At 39.0% G+C, this 16,431-nt stretch overlaps 1 protein-coding gene across 4 annotated transcripts in view; it reads left to right on the top strand.

The window, feature by feature from the left end:
* Window positions 1–16,431, top strand: part of THADA (thyroid adenoma associated) — a 160,424-nt gene that overhangs the window by 117,831 nt on the left and 26,162 nt on the right. For all 4 annotated transcript variants that reach the window (XR_001413030.1, XR_001413031.1, XM_014951060.1 and 1 more), the window contains exons 31-35: window positions 5,201–5,613; window positions 5,938–6,059; window positions 7,431–7,503; window positions 10,305–10,449; window positions 13,521–13,652. Coding sequence is in view for 2 of the 4 variants with exons in the window: in XM_014951060.1 (XP_014806546.1) it covers window positions 5,201–5,613; window positions 5,938–6,059; window positions 7,431–7,503; window positions 10,305–10,449; window positions 13,521–13,652 (885 nt within the window). In the remaining 2 variants the exon portion in view is untranslated. The remainder of the gene's footprint in view (window positions 1–5,200; window positions 5,614–5,937; window positions 6,060–7,430; window positions 7,504–10,304; window positions 10,450–13,520; window positions 13,653–16,431) is intronic.

The raw sequence follows: 16,431 nt of genomic DNA, 5'->3' as shown, positions 1-16,431 counted from the left end.
CACTGACTGACTTGCACTGTCTCCATGGGATTTTATGCTTTTCTATGAATGCAAAAAAAGTGGAAAACTCAGTGCTGTGCCAGAAAGAAACTGTAAAAAAAATTAGCAGTCTCAGTGTCCAGATCAAATGCTTTTTTCCTTTCCCTTTCTTTTTTCCTTTGAAAACTTTCCCTTATACTGCACACAATGCAATGGGATGCTTCTGTCCTCAACAATATTTTATCCATGGATTCTGTCAATGGCTCATGTTTGTAGTTTAGAATTGTGTTGTGAGTACTGATGCTTAGTCTCTGATGTCGAAGATGTTTCAGATGTCTTTAAAAGAAAACATCCTGCTTAAATATGCCCTTTTCCTGATCATCAACAGTTTTCTTAGTTCTACATTGTAATAAAATACGCTTTTCTGTTCTCTTTGGGATTTTTTTCCATTTACCAGTGACTTTGCCTAATCCACTTTTAATAAAAAAGGAAAATATGAAAGAAAATACTTTTCCTTAATATTTGTCTAGGAAAATCTCTTCTTGGCACTGATTACTTTTCAGCCTTCTCTCTATTCATATGATCTCTTCAGATACCCTTGGATAGATGATAGTTTGTGAGTGTAAAGGATTTTAACCTCTTCTCAATCCATAAATAATTGCAACTTTTTTCAGGTTTTGGTTAATGATGATGACTATCCAGATTTTTGATGCTTGGATCCCCTTCCCATAACATTGTAGTGCAGACATGCAGCATTTTGTTGCTGCTCTTGTAATTTTTGTCTGACTTTCCAAAGTGTCAGTAAGTTTTCTGATGTTGGTAATATTTTTTTCTCTTCTTCCCTTCTTTGTTCTTCTTTTCTGGAGCCTCTAGTAGGAAGATGGGCGATGGCATGAATGCTCAGGGGGCTGCAGACAGGATTTTGATCTCAGTATCTATATACAAGTGTGCAAATACTTAGATGTATCATAATCACAGATACAAAAAGAGTGCCCCTCACACAATATACACTTGATGATACGGAGAGTTGTCCAGTTGGCAGTACCAGAGGCAGCTACTTACTTTAGGTAAAATTAACTAAATCCAACAGAAATATGTAATCAATTCTGTACATCAGCTGGCAATGCAATGAAACAAGTTTAGGTTTTAAATGTGGAAGGAATTCAGATTACTTCTGTCACTTTTGAACATACTGAGGTGAAAGATCAGCTGAACTGTCCATGGTTTGTTAATCCCTGAGCAGGAAAGTTTTCCTGTCCTTACAGTATGTATCGATTTATTCTGTGAACAGACCATAGAATAGTGCCTGCCTGCCACTGCAGGGCAGAGAAGAAAGTCAGGCTGGGCAGAGGTGGAGCTGGGTAAGCTCTGAGGAGGTTCGAAGCTAGAGATTCATCAGGTCTGCTAATTCCATTCTGCTCCTCTTCTTTCCTCTTTATTTTCAGATGATAAATGACCATTTAACTTCATATAACTGACGGTGAACATCAGGTGATCACGAATAGGATTAAAAAAACAACCCCTCAAACCTACATGATGTGATGTAGATGTTTTATGCATATCTTAATGTAGTGGACGTAAAGGGATTGAGGAAGACTGTGGGGATGGTCATGCACTGTGTTGAGGGGAACCAGGTTGTTGTGTAAGATATGTCCCATCCGAGAAGAGAGCCAAATTTCTTCCTGTCCCACAGATGAAGCAATCCTTTAGTGGGAAAAAAATTTTTTTCCACTTAATTCTTGGGGGCTTTTTTGCATCTGTCAATGTCCTGGACAACACTGCTGTTTGCCAGGATTCTTATTTGGTCAGACAAAATTTGTTCTTCCTTCTCACAGCAGCTGGTAATTCAAACTGTGCAGTGATTTTTGTGTGTAAATAAAAGTATGTCTTTACTGTATCTTAACAACAGAGACAGATATTTACTTTCGGAACCAGTGTGGTTTTTTGGTTTAGTCGGATATTTTGATGTAAGCCAAAGAAAAGAGTTTACTTAAAGTTAAGCAGAAGAGAAAACATTTACATGAAAGCCAGGAAAGATTTCTTAGTTGAAAGCAGGAATATTTCCACTGCATTGTAGTAAGACAGGGGCTTGCTTTCCTTCTGTACATATTTGTGTGAAAAAAGAGTGTTGGAGAGCATGTGGAGCACAAGACGAATGCAGAAGGATTTGCTCTGTGGCATGCTGAGGCTAAGCAAATATGCAGACAGTCTTATTTTGCTGAAAGCCTTGCTGTTGAGACATCCAGTTTTAAAGAGACTTTCTGTAAAATAGATGAGCTGCGGTGTCCAGTCTTTCACAATTACATGGGAAAACCAGAAGTCAGTCGGGTGGCTTCCAAACCAGAAGAAGCATCAGATAGATACAGAAAAAGAGGATCAGTGGCAGAAGACTTGTATTGCAGTCTCTGAAAACTGGTAGTTCTGGGAGTGAATAGCTCCGCCATGTTTTTTATATGAAAATAATTTTCCCCTTCAAAGCTGAAAGACATGGAGTGAAGTTATTCTGGCCTTGCAGAATTCAAATAAAGGTTTACTGAAGCGGATCTGAAGCTCAGTGTGTGGCCAGCTCCTGTAGTCAACAAGAAGGGTCACCAGACTCTACCAAGGTTGGCAGTGGTGGCACCAACAAAATAAAAGACCCAAATGTTTATCTCTTTTTGTCCACCTAATACTGCTCTCACTTGCCTTGTCCTAGGGCTTTGACCCTTCCATCCTGTTGCTTTTCGTGTTCCTGCTTGCATGTAGGATGGCTATACTTCAATGTAAAGCAATGTTGGTAGAAAATAGAAGCACTTTTTTTGCAATAGACTGAGAAATACATACTTGGTTAGAACAACTGAGCTAGTGGACTCGTGCATTGCTGAAACGCAGCAGAGGAGGGAAGCACGTAGGAAGCTGGGAGGGCGCAGGGCTCCAAAACTGAAATTGTTTCTCTTTTCGAACCAAGGCACTTGAACCTTTTTCTTTCAACTGCCTGGGATTATTTCTGTTGTTAAACTGGTGTCTGTGGAGTCAGGCTGTGTAATAACTGGGATGAAGGCCTGATCCCTCTCCAAGGCAACTGGTCGGTTCAGAAGTTTAGGAATTCTGGCAGTTGGATACTTGTGTGACATAGGTATTAATGCTAGTTCGTGCTATGTGCTGCCGGTGGTGGTATGTACTGCCAGTCTGTTTGGAGGGGTTTTGGAAAATGTAGCAAATAAAATATACAAGTTTGCATGTTGTGAGATGAAAGCCATCTGTGTCATCTAGTGGATTATGCTGTGATATAGGTTCACAGTGATACTGTAGTTTCTTTGACTACGTCAAGCCCGTTCAGAAAAGAAATCATAGGGAAAACATGAATGACAGAATTAATGCTTAGGTAATATGTCTAAAAGTCTCTTTCAAATAACAAATTTCTTTGAAGCTTATCCAAACTTACTCAAAATGCTTCTGCCTTATATGCTAGACAGTGTACAGCCATGTCAAGTTTGTATGTAAATGTCAGACAAATTAAGATGGCTTTGGAAGAACTTGAATACGAAAGGACAGGATATCTAACTGTAAATAGAAGGCTTAGGGAAATGTCTTCACAGAAAACAACATGAATCCATGTTTGTGTTGCAGCTTCATGTCAAATTCAGCAATTTAATAGTAGTATTTGGACAGGCTTTTAGTAGTATTCAGTGCTTGCTTAGTTATAATTAGCAAAGTTATATGGCAATAAATTGTCTCCTTGTATCATAGAACGGTATGGGTTGGAAGGGACCTTGAAGATCGAGTTCCAACCCCCCTGCCATGGGCAGGGACACTTCCCACTAGAGCAGGTTGCTCAAAGCCCCATCCAGCCTGGCCTTGAACACCTCCAGGGATGCGGCAGATAGATTGTAGATACCAAAGAAATTTAAGTGAGTTTGTGTTAACCTTTGTATTTACCTTTCATGCATTTTGACATTTTAAAAACCGTAAACTTCTGATATCCCTTAACACCAGTAGCAGTGGTGGTCTCTTCTGTGCTTCTTCATGTTTTTCCCTTACTTGAATTTTGTGGGATATAGCATATTAATTTCCTTTCAGTACAAGCTACAAAAACATCTGAACTGGGCAAAAATATTGGTCTCAAAATTGTAAAATTATTCATTTCTCGTGATGATGAAGAAGGTTGAGCTTGAGGCACGTGAGGACTTCAGTCTATGTGTGTGTGAGCGAGGACTATTGATTTTATTATTTTTTTTCTTTCATTTTGTGTCAGCATTGCCAACTTTGCTAAAACCTGAAACCCTTCTGGCATCATAGATAGCAGTGACCTTTCTGTTCACTCCAGGAGGTGGCCAAGCACTAAAGAAGGTTCTTGGGGGCAGGTTGCCCCAGTGTAAATGGCTGAAATGTCACAGTTCCTGTGCTGATACCTAAGAAGGATTACAGCGCAGTGCCTTTCTTCTTAGCTGTGTTAACTGTTCAAAGTTAATTGGCACAGGAAAAGCATACTGGATTTTTTTTAATCAGTAAATTCTTTAGATTGATACACATAGGGCAGATCTATTTATGTAGAAGGAGCTGCTTCTTAATAGTAACATTTTCTGACTAAAGCTATCTAAAGCGTGGGATTTTCAGTATTATCAGAATGGCCCTGTCATAGTTTCTCCTGGTTTCTGTTGCAGCTGGGTAGGCTGACATACAGCACTTTCTCCAGTCTATTCTCTGGTTTTAAAGTTATTCTATCAAGTATAATATGATTGCATGTTTGTATTTGGTGCTTTTTGAGGTTTCTAAACTACCTGCATTTTCCCCCAAACACATCTAATACAGTTTGAGTTAATCACTTTCCACAATGGTAGTGCAAAGCATATGCAATTTGCAAGACTGTATTAGTGGCTTGATTTAAGGAAATACTTACCAAACAGCTGTAATTGGCAAAGATGACAGGCAATCTGCAAAGTATTGTAGCATTTTTTAGGTTGTTTGAAGTTCTCATCCCATGTGTTGAACAATTCATACTTTTTAGAGAAGTTTGTGTTCTTATTTCTTTCTGTTTAAATATGAATACACACAATATCTAGGAAAGCTGTCTTATAATTCAGAAGCTGTTTAAAATGGAGAACTAAGTTTTAATTTCATGCCTGAATTTACCTTGTGTTACATTTTGCATACCTCACGTTTTTCAATTTCAGAATCTCTTCATGGTCTGGAGCAGATGGTAACATCATCTAGTTGTCACTTAGTTTTATTCTCATTTCAGAAATGCAACTGTTTGGATTTTGGGAAGAGATGAACAGAGTTATTTCGGATTCTGAATTGGTGTCCGGTATTCCCCATTCATCTGCAGTACCAGGACTGATACAGTATCTTCAGAGCATCACCAAACTTGTGATATCAGTGCTGTGGGTGAGTGCAGGTCCTGGCATCCAGAACAGCAGTTCACCTGTTGCAAAGAAAATAGCCAAGCCGCCACTGTCAATAGTTCATCTCCTTCACTGTGAGTTTCATGAAGTACGTCTGCTTGTGTTGGAAGCAATACTGCTCTGGTTAAAACAAATAAATTCCAAGGAGATTGCAGAAGAAGGAGGAGGTGTATTGAGTTTACTTACTGATTTGGAAGACACTCTTCTCACAATGGCTTTGAAAGAAAAGAATCTCCAGTGTTTTTGCAAGGTAGGAGGGTGTTATTTTGTTGACATTTGATATGTTTTCAGTAAATGATATTCCTAATTTTTAAAAATATATTTCAAACATGCATGGTGTTTTTTAAATAGTACGTGAATGGATTTGGGTTTTTTATGTTGAATAGGAGCTGTGCTATAATTCTGTAACAGATGTTCTTGTGGAAAAGCAGGAATTTCCTCTTTCCTTTCTTAGCACTGTCAGGAGAGGACCTTTGTGCTCTTGGGATGGAGTTTAAGTCACTGTTTTATTGAACTCAAATGTATTCATTCATGTTGAGATTGTTTGTAAATTCTTTGTGAATTGTGTATGCAGGTGCTGGAAATTCTTTATAATATGGATCTCAGAAATGTGCTTCCAAAGACTGAATACTCTATTAAAATGAATCCAAGTGAGCTCTTAACCTGGAGTTTAAACATTGTAGATACCTCCAACAGGTATGGTCTGTCATGCTCATTAAAATACTTATATTTTAAAACCTTTAAATGTTGAAGCATTGATTTATTGGATTTGGACTGTCTCTTGATTTAAAAATCCAAGTTTCAGAAAAGTGAGTGTAGCTTCAGAGAGCTTTTGATGAGAATTTATCGAGAAGTTATACATGGGTATGAATTTTTAAAAAGGCCCACAAGTCATACTGGCAAGTATCCTGTAAATACCCAGTAATGCGGTTGCTGAAATAAGAAGTTACTCTGTCAGATAATAGCCAGTTAGCATAGCTCTTCCTGAAAGGTAACTGGGAAACACCTTAACACAGAATTGATGATCCAAACATTACAGTCATTCACTATGAATCTGCCATCTGCCCTATCCTGGTTTATCTGCAAACAATCTGTAGAAAGAGTGACCCATCTGGTTTCATTAGTTGGATTGGCAGAAATGGTTAACCCTAATCCTTCGAGTTTGCATTCTTTAATCAGACTGTAAAATCAGCAGAAAGTGCTGAAAATTTGGAGCCAGTTTGTACTACGTACTGAATTACAAGCTATGTTCATCCTTTTATAATGGAATGGACAAACAGGGTTAAAGTGTCCAGGCTCTAAGGGCAAGACCATCCTGTTCTAATAGTCTCTTATTTTAAGCCGTATCAATATTGCATCTCAGTGTTACCAATATGGAATATTTAGGGTATAGAGCATAGAACAGCATTTTATAGCCGTGCACATTTGCTGCTGATTTGCACTAAATTTTTCAAGTTTAAATGATGATGCCAAGTGTTTCTTTCTGAAATGAAATAAGATACTTGTGGTAAAATCACATTGACTGGTGCTGTTAGAGGGAAATAGCTGAAATAGCAGCCCTTACTGCTCAGGTGGTACCTTTGCCTGAGGTGAGACCAGCCCGTCAGGAACCACAGTGCCCAGTGCCATGTCCTAAGGCCCTGCCAGGCAGCATGGAGACTCTGGAGCTGGCAGCTGGCATATTCTGTACTGGTAACATTTCTAGCAGCTGTAAAAGAGAGATTCCTAGAGCTTAACACCAACTCGAAGAGATACTTTTGTTTATCATTTAAAATAATATCTGGTTTGTTTGACTTGGGTTCCATTTTCAAATGGTTTTTTCTGTGATAAGTGTGCAGATAGAAAATAAACATGAGGGGTGAAAGGAAGAGCATATTTCATTTGTGTATCAACTGAAAACTTAACTGATGTCCAAGTCTGTAATGTAAAAATTCCAAGTGCTCAGCTTGCGTAATGCCTCTGGGTGGTAATCAGAAATGATTAAGAACTGGCTGGGTTTTTTCTAGAGGTGAAATGATGGCAGAAATAGCTGCTTGTTTTGATACGTCCTTTGCCTTGTTTTCTCAGCACTGAAGTTCAAAGCATAGCATTCAAATTTGCCTCCAAGTTGGTTATCCATCTTCTGCAGAACCATCAACAGGTAAGGGAAATGGAGCTGCTTAAGTTTTGTAATTCTGGAGTTTTTGATAATTGGAGTAACGTGGCTTCCTTTAGACAGAAGCCCCCAAGGTTGTGTTTTCTTGTGTCATTGCACCTTTTCTGGCATTGTGCCTTCCTCTGTGAATACACTGCCACTTTCTGAAATGACAGCCGTGAATATCATCTCCAGTGTATCCCTCTCAAAGTCACTTCAAGTTAAATACATAAGTAGATTTTTCTGATGGATTAATTTCAACTTCTGAGAGCATCTAAAATAGTCAGTATAATGTGGAAAGAGAAATGCCTACGGTGATTAACATGTGTACTAAATCCAGTCCCTTTACTAAGTGCAAGTTAGTTGTGGTTTCTGGTGGCCGGGGAGGCAGCAGGAGAGCGGATCCGAGGGGAAGGCACGAAGCTGAAGCAGCGACTGGGTGTAGTTCCCTTCCCGGCTGCGTGCAGTACGAGCTTGCCAAGTCTCAGCCTGAAATCACTGTCTGAGCACACCAGCCTCTTGTCTGCGTGGAGTTTCTCGTTGAATTTCCTCTTGAAATTTGTTTTGAAAACATGAGAGTAAATATAATAACCCTTGTAAAATTCAAGGCTCTGTTTTCTCGGTTCCTGTTTATAGACTATTTAATTTACATTTATACCAGCACAAATTACTGGCTCAGATGTCTTTTAATTTTAAATTTTCAGTCTATGATGTCACATATGTATGTGTAGAGCACTGCTAAGGAAAAGAAACACTTAATGGATATTTTTAAATAGACAAAATTCTCATGATCTCTTTTAAAATGAAGATTTATTCTTTTCCTTACATAGCTGTTATTTTTCATAGGATGGGCAGCAGAATTGATTCATATCATATGCTAATAATCTTGTCTCATTGTAAGAAACAGGAAGCCACAGATTGGCACACAAGAATTGGGAATGTGATTTATGGTGTTAAATGTTTTTGTTTAAAAAAGACAAAATGCAAGGACTTCACGTTATAAACATTAAAATAACCGTATTAACCTGGTTTCATAGATGTGGAACATGTTACTGCTCTGAAGTTTTATATTAGTTTACAAAGAGGAATTAATGAAAACTGCTGTAAGAATCTTAACTGTAGTAATGTTAAAACAACTTTCTCTAATAAGCATGTAAATCCTAGGAGATCTAAGACACATGTACTGAGAGCGCTTTCTGCTTTATAAAAGACCAAGGACATCAGTTTTCCATCTAAATTCTTTCTTTGGGTTTGTATCTGTAGAAGGGATTGTTTCTCTTCCAGAGGTAAAAGTCAAGTTCTGTCTTTCTAGGTAGTCCATGTGTCTGTTCAAAATTTGAATAATTGCAACATCTTGGGAGATTTTTATGATTTTTTTTTAACCTGTTACAGAGTCTGTAGGGCATGCTCTGGCTCTGCCCCTTTGTGCAGTGCACATTGCCATGTACCACGCAGAATGATGCAGAGTTCAACTGAGGTTTCATTTATCCCTTAATGAGTCCTCCTGTGCTTCTCTGCCCTTTAACTCAGCTCACCTTTTCATTGGTTCCCTTCTTTACCTTATTTGGCTGTTCTGTTTTTCACTTCCTTTAATTAAAAATAAGTAAAAAAGGAAAGAATGGAGAGGGGAAAAAAAAAATAATTAGTTACACATAACTCAAGCGTCTCCAGGTCAAGCTGGTGCTGCTTTTCCTGTTCTCCTGTGCATGAGGTCTGCATCTGTTTGGTTGATTTTCTTCCTCTGGAGCTTCCTTCTAATTGCTGTAGTGCACACTCGCTCGTGGCCATGCCTGGATGCCAACTCCTGTAGTTTGCATGTTCTGCATCTAGCCTGTGCTTGAGGTTCCTGCACCTTGACTGACCCTACCACCCTCTTGAGTGTGGTGTTTTCAGGGTATCCCAGCCCTTTTTTGGTCACTTCTGGGATTTAGGACTTTCTTTTTCCAGTTATGACCCAATGGAAGTCAGAGTTTACAGGTCTTGGAAGGGCTATTTGAGTTATGAGTTAAATGCACATTATTTCTTTCCACAAAAAATATAGTAGCCACCACTACACATTGGAAAGAGTTGAAGCTTTGTCCCATTATTACTAAGTAGCAGTTTCCCTAGCGTATGTCTGAGGACTAAATATTTTCCAAAAGATGGCAATTGGATTTTCGGGAACCAGGAAATTTCTCTTTCCTGTTCTTTTTTCTAATTCCTCATGTTTTAGGGGAGCGAGCTTTGCTGCGTATCAGCCAACATGGAGATTCCTTCAGTGTTTTGAATGCAAATGCTATCAGAACCCGAGGTACCTCAGCAACCTTATTTAAAAGATTTTCCATCCCCAGTATCATCAGAAGAGGCAGATGGAGCTGCATTCACCCCCTTACCAAGCATTGAATCGCTACTACAGCCTAAGATTCATATGCTCTTAGTTGTTTTTCCATATACGTGTATTTGTCTTTGTGTAGGATACTTCCAAGAATTACTTTTCTCGTTATAGTCCAGTATACTTGTCTTTGGCTTGCATGTTTAGAAGAAAGGAGGACACAAAGATATGCTTTGACTGGTGTGGTCACTGGTGAGTCTGGTGTGAAGGGACAGAGCGAGAGAATTGCCTATGAATACTGCTCTGACTAAAAGAAAATCTCTCATCTTAACTGTCTGTGACATAGTTAGCCAACTTTTGAATGGACAATGGGGTTCACCACCTTGAAAAAACCCTACATTTATTGATGAGTAGTATCCCTTCATCAGTCCGTAGTTTAATGTGAGCAGTAACACCGGACTGGACAGCCTACTTCTCACATGTTCTCTGCCTTCAGATTTCAGAAGAAGTCCTGAAAAAATGGGTTCAGCTGATAGTTTGTTTTTGTGGAGATGAGCAACAGACTGAGATGCTGTTAGCAGCTGCTGAAGTTCTTAAAGGGATAACATCGTTCCTTCTGATCAATGAGAAGCTCATGCTTGGTGAGTAGTTTGAACGTTAATTTTCTGGATCTTTTTTAGATGAAAGCCACTAATACATGACGTAAAATGTATTGCATACATACATATATGTACACACAGTCAAAACGATTTCATCAAACAGGGTTTTTTTTTTAATTTTAATAGGATTTAATTGGTAAACAAGACTTATTTAAATTCTGGTACAAAAAGCGCAAGTGCAGAGCTTCTTGCAATAACTCCATAACGTGAGATGCTGTTATGTCTCCAGGTCAGTCTACATTGCTCTACAGCTTTACTGGCTCACAACCAACTAGACTTTCTGAAATATTCTATTGGTTGTGTGGACATAGTTTTAGTTTAGTGAGTGTAACAAAGCTGTGCTGGCTGAATGCTGAAGTTAAAGGGTTCAGGCTAGAAATGAGGGACACTTTCTACTATAAGAATGATTAATAATTGAATCACGTTATACCGGATATAATGAATATTTTTTTTAGTTAACATTAGACTATCTCTTTGGAAAACAAACAAATACCTACACAGCCTTATTCAGCAGTACATTACTGACTGAGGGGCAAAGCTACATGAAATTCTCTAGTCTGTTGTGCAGAAGACACTGGTTTTTTTCTTTTAGTCTTTTTTTCCCCCCCTACTTTGTGTGAACAGAGAATAAGGGGATTTTGTGACTAAAGGACCAGGAGATACGCAAAGATAGGTGATGAAGAATAGATGATAAAGAAATTATTTTGCGTTCTGAACAAGACAGGCAAGATTTTTAGTTTCTGTGATATTTCATTCCAATGTGGTTATTTAAATGTTTTTAGTTTGAGTAGCTTAAGTCTATGTATATGAATTGGATACAAATTTTCATTAGATGAGAAGAATGGTATATTTCTTAAACTGTAGATAGTAGTGTTTTTAAAAAACTATTTATTTTGAGATGTCTTTTAAGAGGTATTGATAACATCTAACCGAGCTCAATCTGTTATATGAGGTAGGTGTTGTACTGTTAAACATTCATAGACTCAACTCTGGAAATCTTAACCCCTACCACCTAGTTAAAGCTCTTAGTAGGACAGACATTATCATTTTATATCAAATGAAGACAGTGGCGGTATTGGAGTGAAAAACTCCCAAATGCTGTGCTTCTCGTCTGTGGCCATTTGGATCCATTCCATAGCGGAGATGGAGAACAGTTTCCTCTTTGATCTTGTCAGAACAGTCGCTGGTTTCCATGCTTTCCAATCAGCCAGATGTGAAGATCAGCCAGAATAAAAAAAAATAGCAGCAGCTTGTATCCTGCATAAAATCTTAACAAAGAAGAACAAACACACACACACACCTCCCCTCTAATTCCCCCCAAGAACAACCCAGAAAAGAAAGCCTCAAGGCCTCAATGGAGAAGCCATCTGAACTAGCTCTTTGCTCTGAAGATTGGGCCAGGGGAGGCAAGATGCAAAGCTGACCCTCCATACTACCTAGAATTGCCAGCACAAGTGTGAAACTACCAGCACTGCAGTGAGAAGTTGTAGCATTATAAAACCAGAATCATTCCCTTAAAGGGGTTATGCACATATAAACAGTTTTGACTTTTATGCCTTGTTCTGCATCAACTTGCTTGACTGCATGTAATCACAGATTTGTGGTTGTATGAATGGAGTTGTAGTCATTCCCATAAGCTTCTATTAATTATGTTCATAAGAGGAAGAGGGTGAATACCAATTAGTACATTCTGGGTGATCCCATCATCTCTCCATCATGTTGCGTGATGGTTCAGAAGAAGTCTTCCTGGAAAATGCATTTGCAGACTTCCACCTCTCCCAGAGATACAGCAGAAATTTGTCTCGGTGGGAAAGCTGGCCATGGTATCTAGAAGGGAATAATTATTGTGCCCTAGCTGTGCCAGTATAACATTATTGGGTGTGTCATGCTAGAAAAAGGCAACTTCTTCCTAAAGTAATTATACTCCGTGCTATTCCCACATAGGGAAGTTATATGAAATACAGGAATGCTGCTTCTGCCTGTGTAGTAAAGCCTCAAGCAATTGATTTTGGCCAAGCAGTGAAATACAACTAATTGTCTGGCTAGCCTTGTAATACAAGTCTCTGATAGACCAGTTGATAACATGCTTGAAGAAAAACAGCACAGCGACAAAGCACCAACCCAGTTGTTCTCTGTGATCATCAGAAAGTAATGTCTAACAGCTGGTTGCCTCTAAAAGAGACCTTCCTGTGGATTCCTTTAATGGGGGTGTTCAACAAGAGCTGAAAAGTCAACTGAAAAGTACCCCAGCAAACCTAAAAGTTCAACCTTGTGACTTCAGCTAGTCATCCTTAGTGTGACACCACCAAATGGCACAAGGCTTTGGAAGTGGAGTATGGCTTGAGATGTGAATTGCCTCTGGGGAGGTTATGTGGAATCTACCTGTTTGGGCTTTACTAGATGAACACCTCCCTCCTGGCAGGTGTCTCTGATTAGTTTTAACTGTGTGCAGGTAATTACCGCATGGATTAAACCTGGCTTGCTTCCACCAGGTAGTGGGTATGAGGGTGGCAGGGCGTGTTGGTGAGTGGTGGGGTGAGGTGTATACGGGAGAAGGTGATGGGTAGATGGCTGGGAAGTGGGATTGCTTGCTGTTTTCTGCAGGGGACGGCATTTGTGGCCAGCACTACTGGCAGTATCTGAACAAAACTTGGTTTGGCAGCCTCTGCTCCAGGCAGATTGCAACAGCAAATCCGTGATCCCAGTGCATTGGTTGATCTCCAGCAGCAAAACTTCTGCTGTTGCCAAACAGGAATTCTGCACTCCTAGAAACAGAAAATTCAGAGCACGCACGACTTGAATCTGGATTAAGAGAGATTCATTCTCGTATCTGTTGACCACTGTTTAAACCAACCAGTCAACCACCTAGATAAAGTTCACACATGGAGAAAACATTTTCACCATATTGCCAGTTGTCTTCCCATGGTTTTTCCTGCCCATGTTTCAGTGTTACACTGTATTTGTTGTATTTAGGGGTGGAAACAGAGCTCTGTAACTTTTTCAAATGCATGTAAGCAACAGAATTCTATTTTTTCCTCTATAAATAACTATAGGACTGTCTGATACCCTTGCTATGTGGAAATGTGTGATTCTACTGCTGCAGAATGAAGATTTGGTAGTAAGGGATGCTGCTGCTGAGGTTGTACAAGTGGCACAGTCTGAAAAAAAGAGCAGTGAAGGAACAGGTATGTTTACTTTTAAATATTATTGGATACTTGGGAGACAAAAGTATTTATCTTTTTTTTAATTTATCTTTTCATCACAACCTTCTTCGTAACTGTAAAACGATACATGCATTTCTTACACATACCATGGAAGATAATAGCAGATAAGATAATGTTTGACACCCACCATGCTTTATTATTTTGCTTTTACTCTTGGTATAATTTGCATATGGTTACATGGGTATATAAAAAAAGACAACAGCAGTATTCAGCTTTATGGTTCTTGCTGTGATGAGTCAACTGTCGCATAATTTCACATTTTGAAAGTTCTTTAATACCAGCTTTGTTCTAATACAATGCAGTGGAAGACACTCTTTGAATCCCAGGTAATTATAATAGCCTCGTCACAGAGAGACAGGAATCTGGGAAACAGTATTCAGCTCATTGATTCATTATTAGACCTTGAAATCCATTTAGATCTGGATCAACAAAGACAATTCTCAGCATACCCACAATGTGCGTTCGAGGATGTGGGCCTTTTTGTCTGCATGCCCTAGTTTACTCAACCTTATTAATTTTAAAATAGCCACAAAACTTGAGTAGGCTTAACTAATTAATGTGCTTCACTTTGAGAGTCTTTGCTGACGCATTCTTCCATGTGTTGTGAATAAATTAGAATTTTCTACTAAGTTCATCTCTCTCTGGTGGTCCCTATTGGTCTATGCTACTCAGTAACACCTGTACCAACTTGTCTGCAGTCAGTTCAAATTAATCTCCATGTGAACTTCTGCTGGACTGGAGATAAAGCAGCTCTGGGGTTTAAAAAAAAAGAAAAGGCAGTAAAGAAAGACAGTAAAAGTGTATGTTTGCCACTACTGTAGATAGAAGTAGCCAGGAGTGTGCTCATGTGGTTTTGTGCTGGCACAGTGCTATGGGGTACGAGAAGGTAAAAGGAGGGATGTGTTACGGACGGGTTTCATCTTCCTGTTAAATTCCAGTACTCTCATCACAGCTCTGGCAATTTATCTAGCCCCAGCTATAGCTCTCTTGAGTACCAAGAGGCTCTGCATATGTGTGCTTCAGTCCCTGACGCTGGCCTTTGGAGGCACATCCTCAAATGTCACAAGATGATAACTTCCTCTGGAAATAAGGCGATGCTGGATTTTCTCTCTGGCTCCCTGTATCTTCTCCGTTCTTCCTTGTCGTATCCCTGTGCCAAGGGGTATTGTCCTGTAGCTGGATGAGGGCTCTGTCCTACTAATTAATACTAACGTCACATCAACGCTTCCAGGTATAACTTACAACGTTGTAAAGCACCTTTAGCTATAATCACCATAATCAAGGAAATATCATAATTGTTTTTTATTTCCTGTGTTCCTAATCAGGATGGGGACCCCCTCATCAAACTTATATTAACCCCTTAGTTATACTTCGTTCTGCCTTTCTGTTTTTTTCACTTAAACTGCTCTTAATGAAATCGGTTTCTTTCATCTGTGACTAGCAAAGAACACTGCTTTTGAAAAAATAGAATCTAGTTTTTTTCCATCTCCATTTTCATTCCTGTGATCTTTTTTTCCCCAACTAAACTCCTTTCACTTCTTGTGCTTCGCTTTCTAGCTTTTAGGGGAGCTGAGCAAGAAGTTTTGGCCCTATGGCTTTTGTTTACTAAAATAAGCTTGATTTTGAATGTTGTTTGTTATTTTCATTTACTACCTTTCTTTTTGTGTGCACATGAGAGTATGCAATTGAGTCTGGAGATTAGACATCTCATGGATCTCCAGTGCTCTTTCTGCTGCCAATTTTTAAATTGCATTCAAATATCTACTTACTCTTTCTCAGTTTTCATACCATGAAAGTCATCTCTTTCATCACAACACTGATTTTAAAATATTTAAGCTGATACACTGGAATTCATTAGAAGCTGTAAACTGGCTCTCTTTAAAGCTTTTATTAGATAACGAATTGTTGGATATCTTACAGTGACTGACTTTTCATTTCCGTTATATGATGAATAATAAGTATTGTAGCCTAGCAGTATTATCATGAGAACAGAAAGAAAGATGACTCAAGAGATCAGAAAGAGGAATGGATTATTGGCATCCCATTTTCATACTTTCTGTAATTGTTTCAGTTTTATTTCATTGCCATTACCACTAGCTAATAGGAGAGTAAAGAGTTTATTATAATTTCAGCTTCATTTGTGCATCAATTTTTTTTCTGTCCTGGCAGCCATTATATTTCCAGAAATACTGCACTGAATGGTTATGGTGTGTTTCCCCTTTTTACTGCTCTTAATTAACCATACACGGAGTGGGAATGCTGCTCACAAAATCCACGCATAGGAACTGCCAGAAGCGTTGGCACTAACTTCATTATACCCACTCCTCACAAACTTCTCTCTCTTGCCGTGTGTACAGCATGTAGAGCCTGTAGGTGCTTACAGAAGATCTATCTCTACTGTCAGCTTAGGGAATCAACACCTTAAGTGTGTGATCTGTATCAGAGATCCAAAGGAATCCCTGATTATAGCCCCACAACTGCCCCTGTGCTTCCTATATGATACAGGCTGGCAGAATAGAGTGCGAGAGGGTGTATACTTGTGTGTAATGGCTGGACTGAGGCTACATTTTTATGCTGCTTCAGTAGAATAATATCAAGTCGGACTGTTGATAATAACAACAAACTTCTTTGCATAGATTGTTCGTGTAACTGCTACAGGACTTTTTTCATTGACATGCATGTCGAATAACAGTACAAACGTGTAGCAGAATGATTGTGTCAATTAATAGGTATTTTCAGG

This window comes from Calidris pugnax, unplaced genomic scaffold (assembly GCF_001431845.1).
Source record: "Calidris pugnax isolate Ruff unplaced genomic scaffold, ASM143184v1 scaffold24, whole genome shotgun sequence".
NCBI classification, from domain to species: domain Eukaryota; kingdom Metazoa; phylum Chordata; class Aves; order Charadriiformes; family Scolopacidae; genus Calidris; species Calidris pugnax.
Note: the sequence above shows the minus strand (reverse complement) of the source record. Positions and strands in the feature narration are given on the sequence as shown.